This window comes from Camelus dromedarius, chromosome 25 (genome assembly GCF_036321535.1).
Source record: "Camelus dromedarius isolate mCamDro1 chromosome 25, mCamDro1.pat, whole genome shotgun sequence".
Lineage (NCBI taxonomy): Eukaryota > Metazoa > Chordata > Mammalia > Artiodactyla > Camelidae > Camelus > Camelus dromedarius.
This window is the reverse complement of record NC_087460.1, coordinates 16,076,744-16,090,153: the sequence shown is the minus strand read 5'-3', so window position 1 is coordinate 16,090,153 and position 13,410 is coordinate 16,076,744. Positions and strand designations below refer to the sequence as shown.

The window sequence follows — 13,410 nt, the reverse complement described above, 5'->3', positions numbered from 1 at the left end:
ACATCCCTTCCACAAGTGCTGTGGCAGAAATAGCACCCTCACGTCATTTTCTAGCTCCTTTGCCCTGATTTTTTCCCTTCACAATAATTATTGCCTGACATTAAATATTTAGTAGTCTGTCTTCTCCGTCAAGAATGTAATCTTCTTGAGGGGAGGGACTTTGTTCATTATTGTACCTCGAATGTGCAGAATGTGTAAAATAAGGCCCACCTTTATCGGTTCAGCCAACATTTGTTTACTGAAGAAATGAAACAGAAAATCAACAAAGAGATGTATTCATTCAGGAAATACTTCTTGTGTGTTAACCACCCGTCAGGCATTGTCCTAGGCCCTTGGAATACTTTGGTGAACAAAGCAGAAGAAACCTGCTCTCATGGAGCTGGGCTGTGGCAATGAATGGGGAGGCAGATGGGAGGCAGCCCAGGACAGTGGTGAGGAGCCCCGTCTCTGATGTCAGCTTTCCTGGGTTTGCATCTTCTCCCTGCCACTTGCCTATCTTTTTTTTTTTCCAGGTGTACAGGAAAGTCACTCAGTTATACCTATATATGTGTATTTTTTTTCAGATTCTTTTGCATTATGGGTTATTACAAAATACTGAATATAGTTCCCTGTGCTATAAGTAGTCTTTGTTGTTTATCTATTTTATATATAATAGTATGTATCTGTTAACCTCCAACTCCTCATTTATCCCTCCCCCCAACCCCTTTCCCCTTTGACAACCATAGTTTGTTTTCTACATCTGTGAGTCTATTTCTGGTTTGTAAATAAGTTAATTTATATCATTTTTTTAGATTCCACATATAAGTGATATCATATGATATTTATCTTTCTCTGTATGACTTCACTTAATATAATAATCTCTAGGGCCATCCATGTCGTTGCAAATGGCATTATTTCATTCTTTTTTACGGCTGAGTAATATTCCATCATGTATATACACCACATCTTCTTTATCCAGTTATCTGTTGATGGCCATTTAGGTTGCTTCCACATCTTGGCTATTGTAAACATTGCTGCTGTGAACAATGGGGTGCATGTATCTTTTCAAGTTAGAGTTTTCTCCAGATAAATGCCCTGGAGTGGGATTGCTGGATCATATGGTTAACTCTATCTTTTGTTTTCTAAAGAACCTGATACTGTTCTTTGCCCGACTGTCTTAAGCAAGTTACTTAAGCTTTTGATGCTTCAGTTTCTCTCCATCTGTAAAGTTGGGGTAACATATCTGTGGCCCTGTGCTGAGGAGAATTACATGACAAGGTGCATAGAAAGCATTTGATGCATAGCAAGGATTCAATAAATATTGGCCATTATTAGAGTAAGTAAAGACATGGAAGCCAAACACTCATGCTTTAGAAATGAATACAATCCACATGAAGGTTTGTGAGAGGAGCAAGGTGACCTGGTACCCAGAGCAGCAGTGCTGAGTTTAGTACTTTTGTGTTCAGCACAAGGAGCCAGTCCAGAGAAAAGGCACAGAGGGAAGAGCTGCACTGAATGCCTTGCTCTGTGAGAAGCCAGCATGGACATTCAGGTGGAAGGGGCACATAGCAGTAGCAGCAGTTTTGATTTTTCTGTGGAGGGAAAAGCTAGTAAATTTATTCCTATCTTGTTGAAAAAAAAAAAGAAGCATGTACATTGAAAAAATACATTTTACTGGTTATCTTATGCTTCAGAGAAACAACAACAGCAAATCACATTTACTAACTATAAAAATTAGAATTGAGTACATAAAATTAAATGGAATTAGGCTGAGAAGATGTTGAGTTCCTGTTTAAAAAGGCCTGTTTGGGTTGTTTTCTTTTTTTCTAAAATGTCCTTTTAAAACATTGTGTGGAAAATTGCCACATGTATTGCTATTCCATCTAAATGCACCCCAGTGTTCATTGCAGCACTATGTACAACAGCCAAGGCATGGAAGCCACCTAAATGTCCATCGACAGATGACTGGATAAAGAAGTTGTGGTATATTTATACAATGGAACATTACTCAGCCATAAAAAAGAATAAAATAATGCCATTTGCAGCAACATAGATGGACCTGGAGATTGTCATTCTAAGTGAAATAAGCCAGAAAGAGAGAGAAAAATACCATATGATATCACTCATATGTGGAATCTAAAAAAAACAAAGCACACTAACGAACTCATCTACAAAACAGAAACAGACTCACAGACATAGAAAATCTTATGGATACTAGGGGAAAGGGAGTGGGAGGGGATAAATTTGGGAGTTTGAGATTTGCAAATGTTAGCCACTATATATAAAAATAAATTTTAAAAAAACAACTTTCTTCTGTATAGCACAGGGAACTATATTCAATATCTTGTAATAACCTATACAGAATATAAAAATGAATATATGTATATATGTACATGACTAGGACATTGTGCTGTACACCAGAAATTGACACATTGTAGCTGACTGTACTGCAGTTAAAAATAAATAAATTAATTAAATAAAATACAATCATATACGGGAACATACAATTTCCTCTGGAAGAGCAGCTCTACCACAACTGGAAGTGAACTATGGCCATAGTGAAGCTTTTTTCCCTTTTTCTCGGCATGGTACATTCGAATTTCAAGTCAAGTTAGAGTCTACATCATAAATTACACATGGTCACTGTGTACGTATTTCACACCCCTTAAATAGGTAAGAGTTAAAGCTTTTGGAGATACAGAGTTCAAAGGATTCCCTGAGAAAGGTCAGACACTTCTACTCTGAGTTATTTGATTACAGCCAGAATTTACATGTTAGGACAAAAATCTTATCATGAATGCTTCAAAAAGGAAGAAATTAGCATATCTATCTGTCATCAGCCTTAGTGAGAATTCTCTTGCATTAGTTATGCCCAGGAAAGCTTGACCATCCAGTTGCTAAAGCTGGCCTGTCCCTGGGGGACGAGCAGGAGGGAAAGGCAGGTGTGCCAGGGAGGGGCTCCAGGCAGCCCTGTGTTCTGCCCCACCTGCTAACGGCCGGGAGTTTGCTTTGGAAAAATGGCAGAATGAGCACCTGCAGTCTTAGGTCATTCTTTCCTGGATCTCAGCCTGACTACCATCAGCCAAGCTGCCCTGAAGAACCATCTGGAGATTTTGAATATTCTCCTAAACAATTTCTGGGGGAAAGACAGACACAAAGGGGATGGGGGTGGGGTGCTAGTCTCTCTTAGTCATTTTAAAAGCTGATTACAAAAGGCAAACTTAGAACTTTGAGTTTGTTTATTACAGATTTTACTTGCACTGAAAGAAGTGAAAAGGACTATAGTTGTATGTTTTTATCTCATTTATTGTATATTTTGTCATTTAGAATCTTTACATTTTAAGTCAAATTGATCGTCTTCTTCTTTATATGTTGCGCTTTGTGCATTATTTGGAGTATCAAGTTGGAAAGCTAGTTAACAATATATAAAAGTTTCAAGAGCACATACCACCAACCCAGCGATTTTATTTCTTTGGATTTACTCTAGAAAGACTCCTATGTTAATGCATATGTCTATGCAAAGGTGTTCTTTGTATTGTTTTTAATAGCAAAAAGTTGGGAACAATCCACCTGTCACTGAATAGGGAAATGGATCAATAAATTGGAGCAAATTATAGAATGTTCTTACAGTGGTATTGCGAAGACTATGACTCGATCAACAAATCTGTTTCCTCTCCCAGGGAAAATCATTTTACACTGATGAAGATGAGTGATGAATTGCTCTCATGCAACAGGTGTTTAATGAATGGCTACTAGGTTTTAGGTACTATGGGAGATGCTGTGGATGTAACAAGACAGAACACCTGCCTTCATGAAGCTTAGAGCCTAGCCGTTGCACTTCACTAACCAAAGTATGATCCTGAAATTTATTGAGTTCTCTAGACCATTTTAACAGTTGGTTTGGTCTTGGAGAAAATGACTAAATTACCCTGGCAAATATTCAAATTGATGGCAAATGATTTTATTAAGAACAGGGCAAATCCTGGGCTTTCTAGTCAACCTTGGCTTCTTGGCTTGTACTGCCAGCCCCTCCTGAAAGTCTCGTCACAAGGAGAAAGGAGAGTTGATAAAAACACCCCCACTAAGATCCTTCTAGAGACTTAACATGTTGCTCCAACCTTTTAGAGCATTTCTGTTTTAAGACAGAAAATCCTTAACCCAAAGCAATGGTATTGCAAGTGTCAAATTCCTTTATCTACCCCCTCAGAGCTCTTCTCTTTCATGTAAGTCAGTGATTCTCAGCCCCAACTGCACATTAGAATCACCCAAGGCATGAATCAAAAAAAACACTGATGCCTGAGCCCTAGTCAAGACCAATTAAATCGGAATCCCCGAGGGTGTAGCCTGGGACTTGAAATTTTCTAAGAGCTCCCCTGGTAACCCTAATCAGCAGGTTTGTTTGAGATCAATCAAAATGTCCATCTCAAGTAGAATCTTGAGGTCAACTGATGCATAAAGAACCACAGAGGGACAAACAGAAGGTTGAGAAGGCAGTTCTAAAATTGTAACTGTGTTCATCTAAGAAAGTTCTGGGGAAACAATTGACAGAGCAAACTCTGGAGTCAGACGAGGCAAGTTTGTGTCAGTGCTGCACACACCGTCTGTGTGGCCAGGTACATCAGTCCCTTGACTTGTAAAACGGGGCCAAGACTAACACCTACCTCTCCTAGGACCGTTATGAATACAAATACTTAGAACAGTGTCTGTCCATTACTGTCACATCCTTCCTGTGCTGCTGCAAATTCACCCACTCTGTAAAACTTCCTTTGAGTCACTCAGGAAGTGTAAATCACCCCCTTCTCTGGCCTCACTTTCTCCACTGAGACTAACATTATTTACCTATTTATCACTTGGCATTGCAGCTGGTGGCCTTCCTGTCTGTCTCTCCCTTGTGAGAGTTTTCTGTTAAGTCTGATGAGGTGTTTTGCACTAAGGAAGGCGACTTGATCACTAAGGAAATAACCATCAATCCTTATTTTAACTCTCTGAGAAAGTAGAAGCCACCAGAAGAGAACTTCTGCAAGCTCCTACTGCCACCTTTACCCACTGCCTCCTTACCCACCGCCACCACTACCTACCATCTGCATCTGTGCCAATATACCCACCTTCTCTCCATTACCATGCGTATATGATCCACTCTTCTAGGAAAAGCCACCCCCTCCACTGGTCCATGAGGTCTCATCCATTCTTGTCTACTGAGACACCTGCCTTCCAGCTTGACCAACGTCAGTAAATTGTCTGGTCTTCCTGGTGCCTCGGAAACAAAACACAGATGGTGCTCAACATTGCACAGGGACTCTAGAGTTCTGTAAAATTCGTCTATTACCTAGGTATTATTCATTAAAAATAAATAAAGAGAAACCCTATACCCAATAGGACCTCAACTTTAATATTAAAAATAATGTTAATATTAATTTGGGGCCATTATTCATCCATTAACATTAATGTTAATATTAAAGTTAATATTAATATTAATAGCAACTAGGGAAAAAGCAAGCCTCAGCCAGAACTTGTGAGTCTTACTAGAATGTGTAAGTTACTAGCATTTATTTAACTTCCCTGAGACTCAGTTTCCTCTTTGTAAAGAAAATCATTATAAAGATTTAATAATACAGAGCTTAGCACAGATGTCTGGCACATAGCAAGTGCTCAGTAAACATTGGCTATTATTATTGATTCATCCAAGTCTTTCCTTAAATATTTCTTTCTTACAGAGCCCTTCCCTAAACACACTGTCTAAAATAGTACCAGTCATGTTACTCTTTTTTATCCTGCCTCATTTATTTTCTTCATAGACTTTATCACTACCTAATACTGTGTGTCTGTGACTCTGTGTGTGTGTGTTTGTGTATAAAATCTGTCTTCCCAACTGTAAGTAAAGTCCATAAGAACAGAAACTTTGTTGTTTCACTGCTAGGTCTGGAATAGTGTCTGGCCCGTGGTAGCACTTAATAACTATTTGTTTAACAAACGAATGAATGATTATATTCCACATGCTAAAAACTTTAGGCAGAATCATGCCAAAATTGCTTGAAATAAAAGATAACTTATCTCTTTTTTAATTTTCAAATTTAGTAAACCATTCCAGTTTTTAACAACACTGTTAAGAAATACTTTTTTATGACAACTAAGTCATTAGCATTAAGAAATAGTTTATGCAAAATCTAACTTTCTCTTCCTTCTACTCTCTAATTTATGGATTGGAGAACTACTAATCACTACCTTCCAAGTGACATTTTTTGAGAAAAGACCATTAATAAACCCCTCCTCAGCTTCCTTGTTTCCAGGCTGAGAAATTTCAGTATCTTTACTTTCTAATGATTAAAAGTATATGGTTTGGGTAAAAATACATGGTTTGGGATTTGTAGACACTAACTATTGTACATAAAACAGATAAACAACAAGGTCCTACTGTATAGCATAGGGAACTATATTCAATACCTTGTAATGATCTACAGGAAAAAAGACTATGGAAAGGAAAATATGCATGTGTAAATGAGTCACTATGCCATACAACAGGAATTAACACCACATTGCAAATCGACTGTACTTCAATTTAAAAAATACGGTTCTATATAATTTTTTTCTGAATCTCATCCAGAATCATCACATCTCTGTTTGGAGTTCAGAATCGGAAAGTGTTTTATTACTGATCACTGCAAAGCATAACTGCTAAGTTACCTCACAAACTATCCTGTGGTTCTCCTATTTATATACCTAGGAATTGTGCGTTTGTGTTTTACTGAGTTCCATTGCTGCCTTGCTGCCTTGCTGCCTTGTTATTCACAATGACCTCAGGAACTTTTTCTGCCTAATTTACATGTACCCAGCTCATCCTCATCTGCTGAACAAGGAGTTTGTTTTGCTCCTCAAGTTCCTCCCTTTAACCAAGCTTCTTTCTGTCTTTGGCCACTGTTATGCGCTGATGTGTGTCCTCTTAAAATTTGTAAGATGAAGTCCTGACCCACAGTACATACAGTGTGACTGAATTTGGAGATAGGGCCTTTAAAGAGATGATTAAGGTAAAATGAGGCCACTAGGGTGGGCCCTAATCCAATCTGCTTAGTGCACTTACAAGAAGAGGAGATTATGACAAAGAAGCACAGAATAAAACTCTGTGAAGACAGAAAGACAGCCATCTACAAGTCAAGCAGAGAAGCCTCAGACAAAAACCAACCCTACCAACACCTTGATCTCAGACTTCTAGAATCTAGAACTGTAAGAAAATTAATTTCTATTGTACAAGCCATTCAATCTGTGCTACTTGTTAAGGTAGTCCCAGCTGACTAGCACAACCACCTTTCCAGTTTGCCAAGAATGCTTTGAATTCTGATTCTGTCTCCCACGGTGCTGGACTCTGCTTGCAAAGAGCAATCTGCTGTTGTCCTGTAGTTAACCTTTGGCACCCTGTTTGTTCTCTTCTGGGTTTTTGAAAATTAATTCCAAAAGGAAAATACCCAAAAGAAAATGGGCACCAAGTTTACTGCACATGATAGGATCTTGAAAGGTAAATTAAACTCTAGCCTTGGTTCCAGTTCATGGTTGACTACCTTGAAGGAAAACTGGAAAATTACCCAGGAGCAGTTAGGTGTCCTGGAGGCCAGCATTAAAGGCATTGCCCTGAGACCCAGTAATTGAGGATCTGGGATGAAATGAGCTTATCAAGGGAATGCATCTGTGCAGAGCAGGTAATACCATTGACTGAGCTGTAGGAAGCAAGTGAAGTCAGAAATGGAGCCAGAGAGGCAGCTGATGAGGCAGGAAGAAAACCAGGAAAATGCTTAAGGAGCTTAACAATCAACAGCCAGGGAAAAAGGAGGATCACTTCCAGATAACTTTGTCAGTGCTTCATTCATTCAGCCAGCACGCATCACGGAGCTCCTTTGGGTGCTGGACACCGTGCAAGGTACTGGGCGTACAGTAAGCAGGCAGTGAGAGTGAAGGAACGTGTAAGGTGTGATGAGGGCTTAGTTTGCCTGAGCCATTCAGCAAAGGTTTCCCAGACAAGGAACTGTTTGAGCTAAATCTGGAATAGCAGTAGTTTGTCAGGTAGATGCCAACTAGAAAGCATTAGAGACAAAGAAACAGAAACTGTCTAAAGCCCGAAAGAGTGAAACCCACACTGCATTCCAGGACCTTTCAAGTAGTTGTTCAGTATTGCTGAGAAAGTGTGTGTGTGTGTGCATTTGTGTGTGTGCATGTGTGTGTGTGTTAGCGACCTCAGATAGAGCTGATTAATTATGGGGAATGACATACTTTTTCAGGCAGTTTGTTTATTTTGACATGAAACATTTGAGTTTCTCATAAAAATTCTCATTTTGTTATGTCTCCATCAAATGCCATGGCATTTTTCTTATCTCTGCAGTTAGCAGTGAAAAGAAAAACTCTACCTCATTGAACACACACAAAAACCTTTGAATTGGTTCAATTATGTTAAAGGCTAAAATGTTAAAACAAGTTTAATAAGCACTTTCTACCCCTGAACTGAAGTTTTGCTGTTTCAAGGAAAATTATCTTCAACCGATAAACATGCTCTTTAATCTACCACACATAATAAAGGGAAAGCAGCAAAAATGGTAAGCTAAGGAAATCCAAATTTATAAAGAACCATTTAAATAACAAATCAGATTGTCACAAAATGAGACCATTCTAGTCATATTTGAATGCAAATCTCTTGGTGTCTCAGGACCTAGGATCAGGATTCAGCACCAAAAATGTTCGCATTTTACTTAATTTACCTGCCTGTGTGAAATAATTTCACGGTCAATGTGTAGTTAACTTGGCTCATCAAACCACTTGCCGGGGAAATAGAATCAAAGAAATATCTTGAAAGTGCTCATGGCTCTTGTGTGTTTGAGAGAGACAGACAGACAGACAGAGATTGACAGGAAGAGACAGACAGAGGCTGGAGAGCCAGTGCTTTCTTTCTCAATCATATTTTGGGAGTTTTTTAATTAAATTTTTTGTCCTTTCAGGTCATATACTGTAAATGCCCTTACGTGGAATACTTGAATGCTAGAGGTAAACCATTATGTTTGAGTGAACTGTGGATGGGACTATACGTAACTATCTCAACTCACCTACATGGTCCGGGATTCCAGAGTGGACTTCCTTACTTCTAACCGCTCCCTCTTCAGTGTATCCTTTCACTACCTGTGCTCTGGCCTCTGCATCCTAAGCGAAACCAACCCCTCCCACCACCATCAGCGCAATCAAACAGCTCCCTTCCACCTTGTTGAACCTTCTCCTGCACTAGACTGGCAGTGCTCTTTAACTCATTTATCTTTGTGGTCTCCCCTTCCTCACAGCCTGCTCATATCCTAACATCTTACACAATCTCTGTCTCTGATACCCTACTAAAATTCCCCTTTAATGATATGTATTCTTTTTTTTAACATTTTTTTATTGATTTATAATCATTTTACAATGTTGTGTCAAATTCCAGTGTAGAGCACAATTTTTCAGTTATACCTGAACATATATATATTCATTGTCACATTTTTTTCTCTGTGAGCTACCATAAGATCTTGTGTATATTTCCCTGTGCTATACAGTACAATCTTGTTTATCTATTCTACAATTTTGAAATCCCATCTATCCCTTGATATGTATTCTTAATCACAAAATGCAATCACTTTCCCTTCCTGACTTCCTCGATATTTGCTGATAAATCTTTACTTCTTCTTTGACATCCCTACCCTGGATCATACTGGGTCTCTTCTCTCTCCTTCTCTGCTCTTCTGACTTGTAAGCCCCTAAAAGTAGGTATTTCTCAAGATTCTCTTCTCTCTTTAAAGACATTGCTTTGAGGATCTTCCTCATTCCCACAGTTTCAACTGTTAAAGGAAGATGACTCCCCAGTTTTCCTTCATTCTTAGCCTCTACTGCTGTCTCGACCTTCTTATGTCCAAAGCCAGACCCAACACCTTCCCCTGAAGCTGGTTGTGCCTTGAGACTTTCTCCTCATACCTGATTAATAAGACTCTTCTCCCAGTCCAAATTAAAAGCTTGAAAACTCTGTGGCTTCTCCCTCCCCCATCTAACGAGATGCCAAGCCCCACGGTGTCTTCTTCCCCGCACCCCTCACATCACTCTCCATCCCATTTGCACTATCACCACTCTAATCCAGCCTCTCATTGCCTTTTCCCTGGACCATTACCCTAGTTTCCGAATAATCCCCCCTCATTCTCTTCCTTTTTTAATGCAGCCGTAGCCACTGACAGCTGTAAGCCTGGGCTCAAAAGCCTGCAGTGCCTTTGCGTGGCCTACTAAACTAAATCCAAGTGAAGGTGGCCTTAATCCGTATCAGATACATTAGGGTGTCTGTGTGTCTATAAGAGGGCCAGTGGGCTGCCCCACTGCACATTAACGCCATCAGAATTGTGACCTATGGAAGTGTCTCACCTCAAGAGGAATATGAGCACAGAGTTCAATCAGAATACAGTGAGCAGGATGGGGAAATATCAGTGATCATGTCGTATAACAGGTGGTTAAAAAATAGAGATATTTTGGTCATTAGGACCACAACTGAAAAAAAAAGAAAAGATAGCTGACTTTGGAAAAGGACTTTCGTTCCCTGTGGCCATGAGAGGTAGGACTTGAATGAATAAATGAAAGTCGTAAGAAAAGTGATTTCAGTTCAATATAAAAAGAAAACAAAACTAAACAAAGTTGGGACAGGAACTCTCAAGAGGCAGCAGATTCTTTGTTATCAGAGGTTATTTAAACTGGATGCGTCTGTGAGAATGTCACAGCGTTGACTCAAGAAATAATTCTTTTCAGCCAGGCGGGTGTCTGCACGGCTCTTTTTCAGCCTTGCGTGCAAGGCCAACCCACCTTCCAGCTTCCTCTCTCAGTTTCCGTACGTGCCCCTGCTATTCCCCAGCTGCAATTTCCTCGACTTAACATTTTTCTCCTGTCAAAATTTTACCCATTTTTCAAAGGCCAAATCTAATGTTACCTTTTTTAGGAAAATTTCCCTCCTCCCATCTCAGATGCCGTGAGTTTTTGAGTTGTTCTGCTCCAAGACGTCAGCACTGCAGGTGTCCATTTTAAGGCACTTAATATTTTGCTCATGTTATTTGTGTATATTTCCCCTTTTGCCTAATAGGATGTCAACTTCATGGGGCAAGAATTACCTTTATGTCCTCTATAGGACCTGGAATAATGGAATTCCTTTCTTAATCATTCAACGTATATTTCTTTTTCTTTAGAATTGAGAGACTAGACTAAATCATCTCTAAGGAGCCTTCCAGCTTAAAAAAAAAGTCCTTGAGTCTGGTTCTAGAACTTATTTAATAATAAATGTGCCGAAGACCTCCTGTGCCGTATTGACTATAAATACAAAGAGTCAGGTTTGCTGATGTCACACTGGATGTGTAAGAAAGTTTTTAAAATCTAGTTTTGAAAAGTAGGTAACTTTACTTTACAAGAACTTTTGCAACATCCCTATTAAGATATTCAACACATGTTCCTGAGAATTTTGAACATTGAAAGAATTGCACATCTGGTTATATCTTTATGAAATTAAGTGACATAAATCAGAGCCCCACATATTAAAGGCTATATAATTAAGAACATCAAAAAGGTAAATAGTGAACTCTGGCAAGACTTAAGAAAGGTCACATCTTATTATGATATATCAGAAATTTTTACCAGTCATTTATATCTACCATTTCTTCCTCTCTTTATAGCAGTACAGGACTTTTCCATTGTTGCTGATTTCTGTTTGGCAAATTACTGCCACGAATCCAGATGTTTCTCAGTGTGCATTCATAGGAACTTGTCCAAATTTCAGAAGAAGGGCTGTTAGACTAGGCTAGATAAAACAAGGAAAACAACAAAACCCAGAGCGACTTAGAAAACAAAGCTTGAATTTTTTTTATATGTTTCAACCACTTTCCCCCCCTTTTCTCTCTCATCTATGTTCAGTTCTCAGTGACTCAAATTGTGGGGAGAGGGCTAAAAGCCAAATTAATTGAAAGACACGACCTCCATCTTCAGGAAAATCCAAGCATAAGGGAGTTTTTTAGTGAGGTGGTTTGATGAAGTCAGAAGTGTCTTTTATTTTTGATCCGTCTTTGGAAACAATCTGTGGAATCTTTTGACTGTCAGTCATTAAGAGCTCCTTCGAAAAAGTTTGAGAGAAAGCTGGTCTGAGGCAAATGCGACGCTTTCAAGAAGGGGAAGTCCTGTGACTCCCTGACCATGTGAGCGCCCCGGGAATTAACAAAACTCAGTGATTTCCTCTAGGCATGGCTTACGCTTGCCTTTCTCCCCTCTGACTTCCCCTCCCTCTCAGCCTAAACAGGAGAAGGTCAAAATGATATGGTCCAAACACAGTCAGCGAGAAGGTTTCAAGTATTTTCCTTTTCAGTTGGATGCATGCTCTAAAGGAAGAAAAATTTAGGATTAACAAGTTGCAGTCAGAGTCACGCTGCCCAACTATAAGTCTGATTTCATACTTTTCTGATAAATTGACGAAGGAGCTAAAAGATATTAAAATTTAATGTGGGCCCCTTCCCCCTTTTTCTGGTATTAATTAATTAAAATAAGTTTATAGATACGAAAGGAGCATGATTGGAAATAATCAAACTTTCTGACATTATTACCTAAAAGATGCTTTCTAACAGAAATGGTGTAGGCATTGAGTGTTGACAGACCATTCAGAATTAACTTGGTTTTCAGCGAAAGTGGAACATGAGGACTGATAATTAAGTATTGATTTTTCTTTTCTTATAAACGTGCAATGTATCTTGTGTTTCAAAGTCATCAGCTTTGTTTTGCAGGAGAATTGAATCTTCTCTGGAGTTTTAATCTGCACAAATGTAGGAGCTCTTTGCGGTAACCTGGGTAGGATAATGGTGGCTGCTTCAGCTGAACCTTGATGTAAAGCACTTCTCCAGTGCAGGGACTCACAGAGAAAGTGGATCTGGGGTATCTGCACACTGAGTAACTGCTTTATGCAATTTATACTCTCTTAAGTCTAATTGGTAGACTAGAAAGCATTTTTTTTTTAATCATTATTCCATGTGGAATATTTCTGCCATAAAGATGTTAAATCTCATAATCCCTTCCTGGAAGCTTGTCTGGTACCCGGAACATCAAAACAATAATCAGTCTTTTATTTTCAGTGTAAACAATTTATAAAATGAAAGATGTATCATATTCAAAAAAGCATAGGTAAAGTATATGTAATCTAAAAATAACTTATATCTACCACCCAGCTGGAAAAATAGAACAAATAGAGCATTAACAATGCCTTGAAGTCACCGGTATGTCCATCCCCAGTCCTAGCCACCAATAGGCACCCTCAACCATCCCCCTGAATTTTGTGTTTATCAGTTCCTTGCTTTTCTGTGCAATTTTACCACTTACATATGTTATCTCTAACGTGTGTATGTGATTTGGTGAGTTTTTAATGTAATATTA

The 13,410-nt window shown here is 39.0% G+C and overlaps 1 protein-coding gene across 4 annotated transcripts in view; it reads left to right on the top strand.

Moving 5' to 3' along the window:
- LMNTD1 (lamin tail domain containing 1) overlaps positions 1-13,410 on the top strand; it is a 312,243-nt gene that overhangs the window by 256,118 nt on the left and 42,715 nt on the right. For 2 of the 4 annotated variants that reach the window (XM_064479123.1, XM_031443921.2), the window contains one exon: positions 8,955-9,000. The exons of 1 other annotated variant lie outside the window; for it this stretch is intronic. In XM_064479123.1, coding sequence (XP_064335193.1) covers positions 8,992-9,000 — 9 coding nt within the window. In that variant the 5' untranslated portion in view covers positions 8,955-8,991. Of the gene's footprint in view, positions 1-7,564; positions 7,886-8,954; positions 9,001-13,410 lie in introns of those variants that run through there. One more of the 4 variants, XM_064479124.1, reaches the window with a different exon arrangement.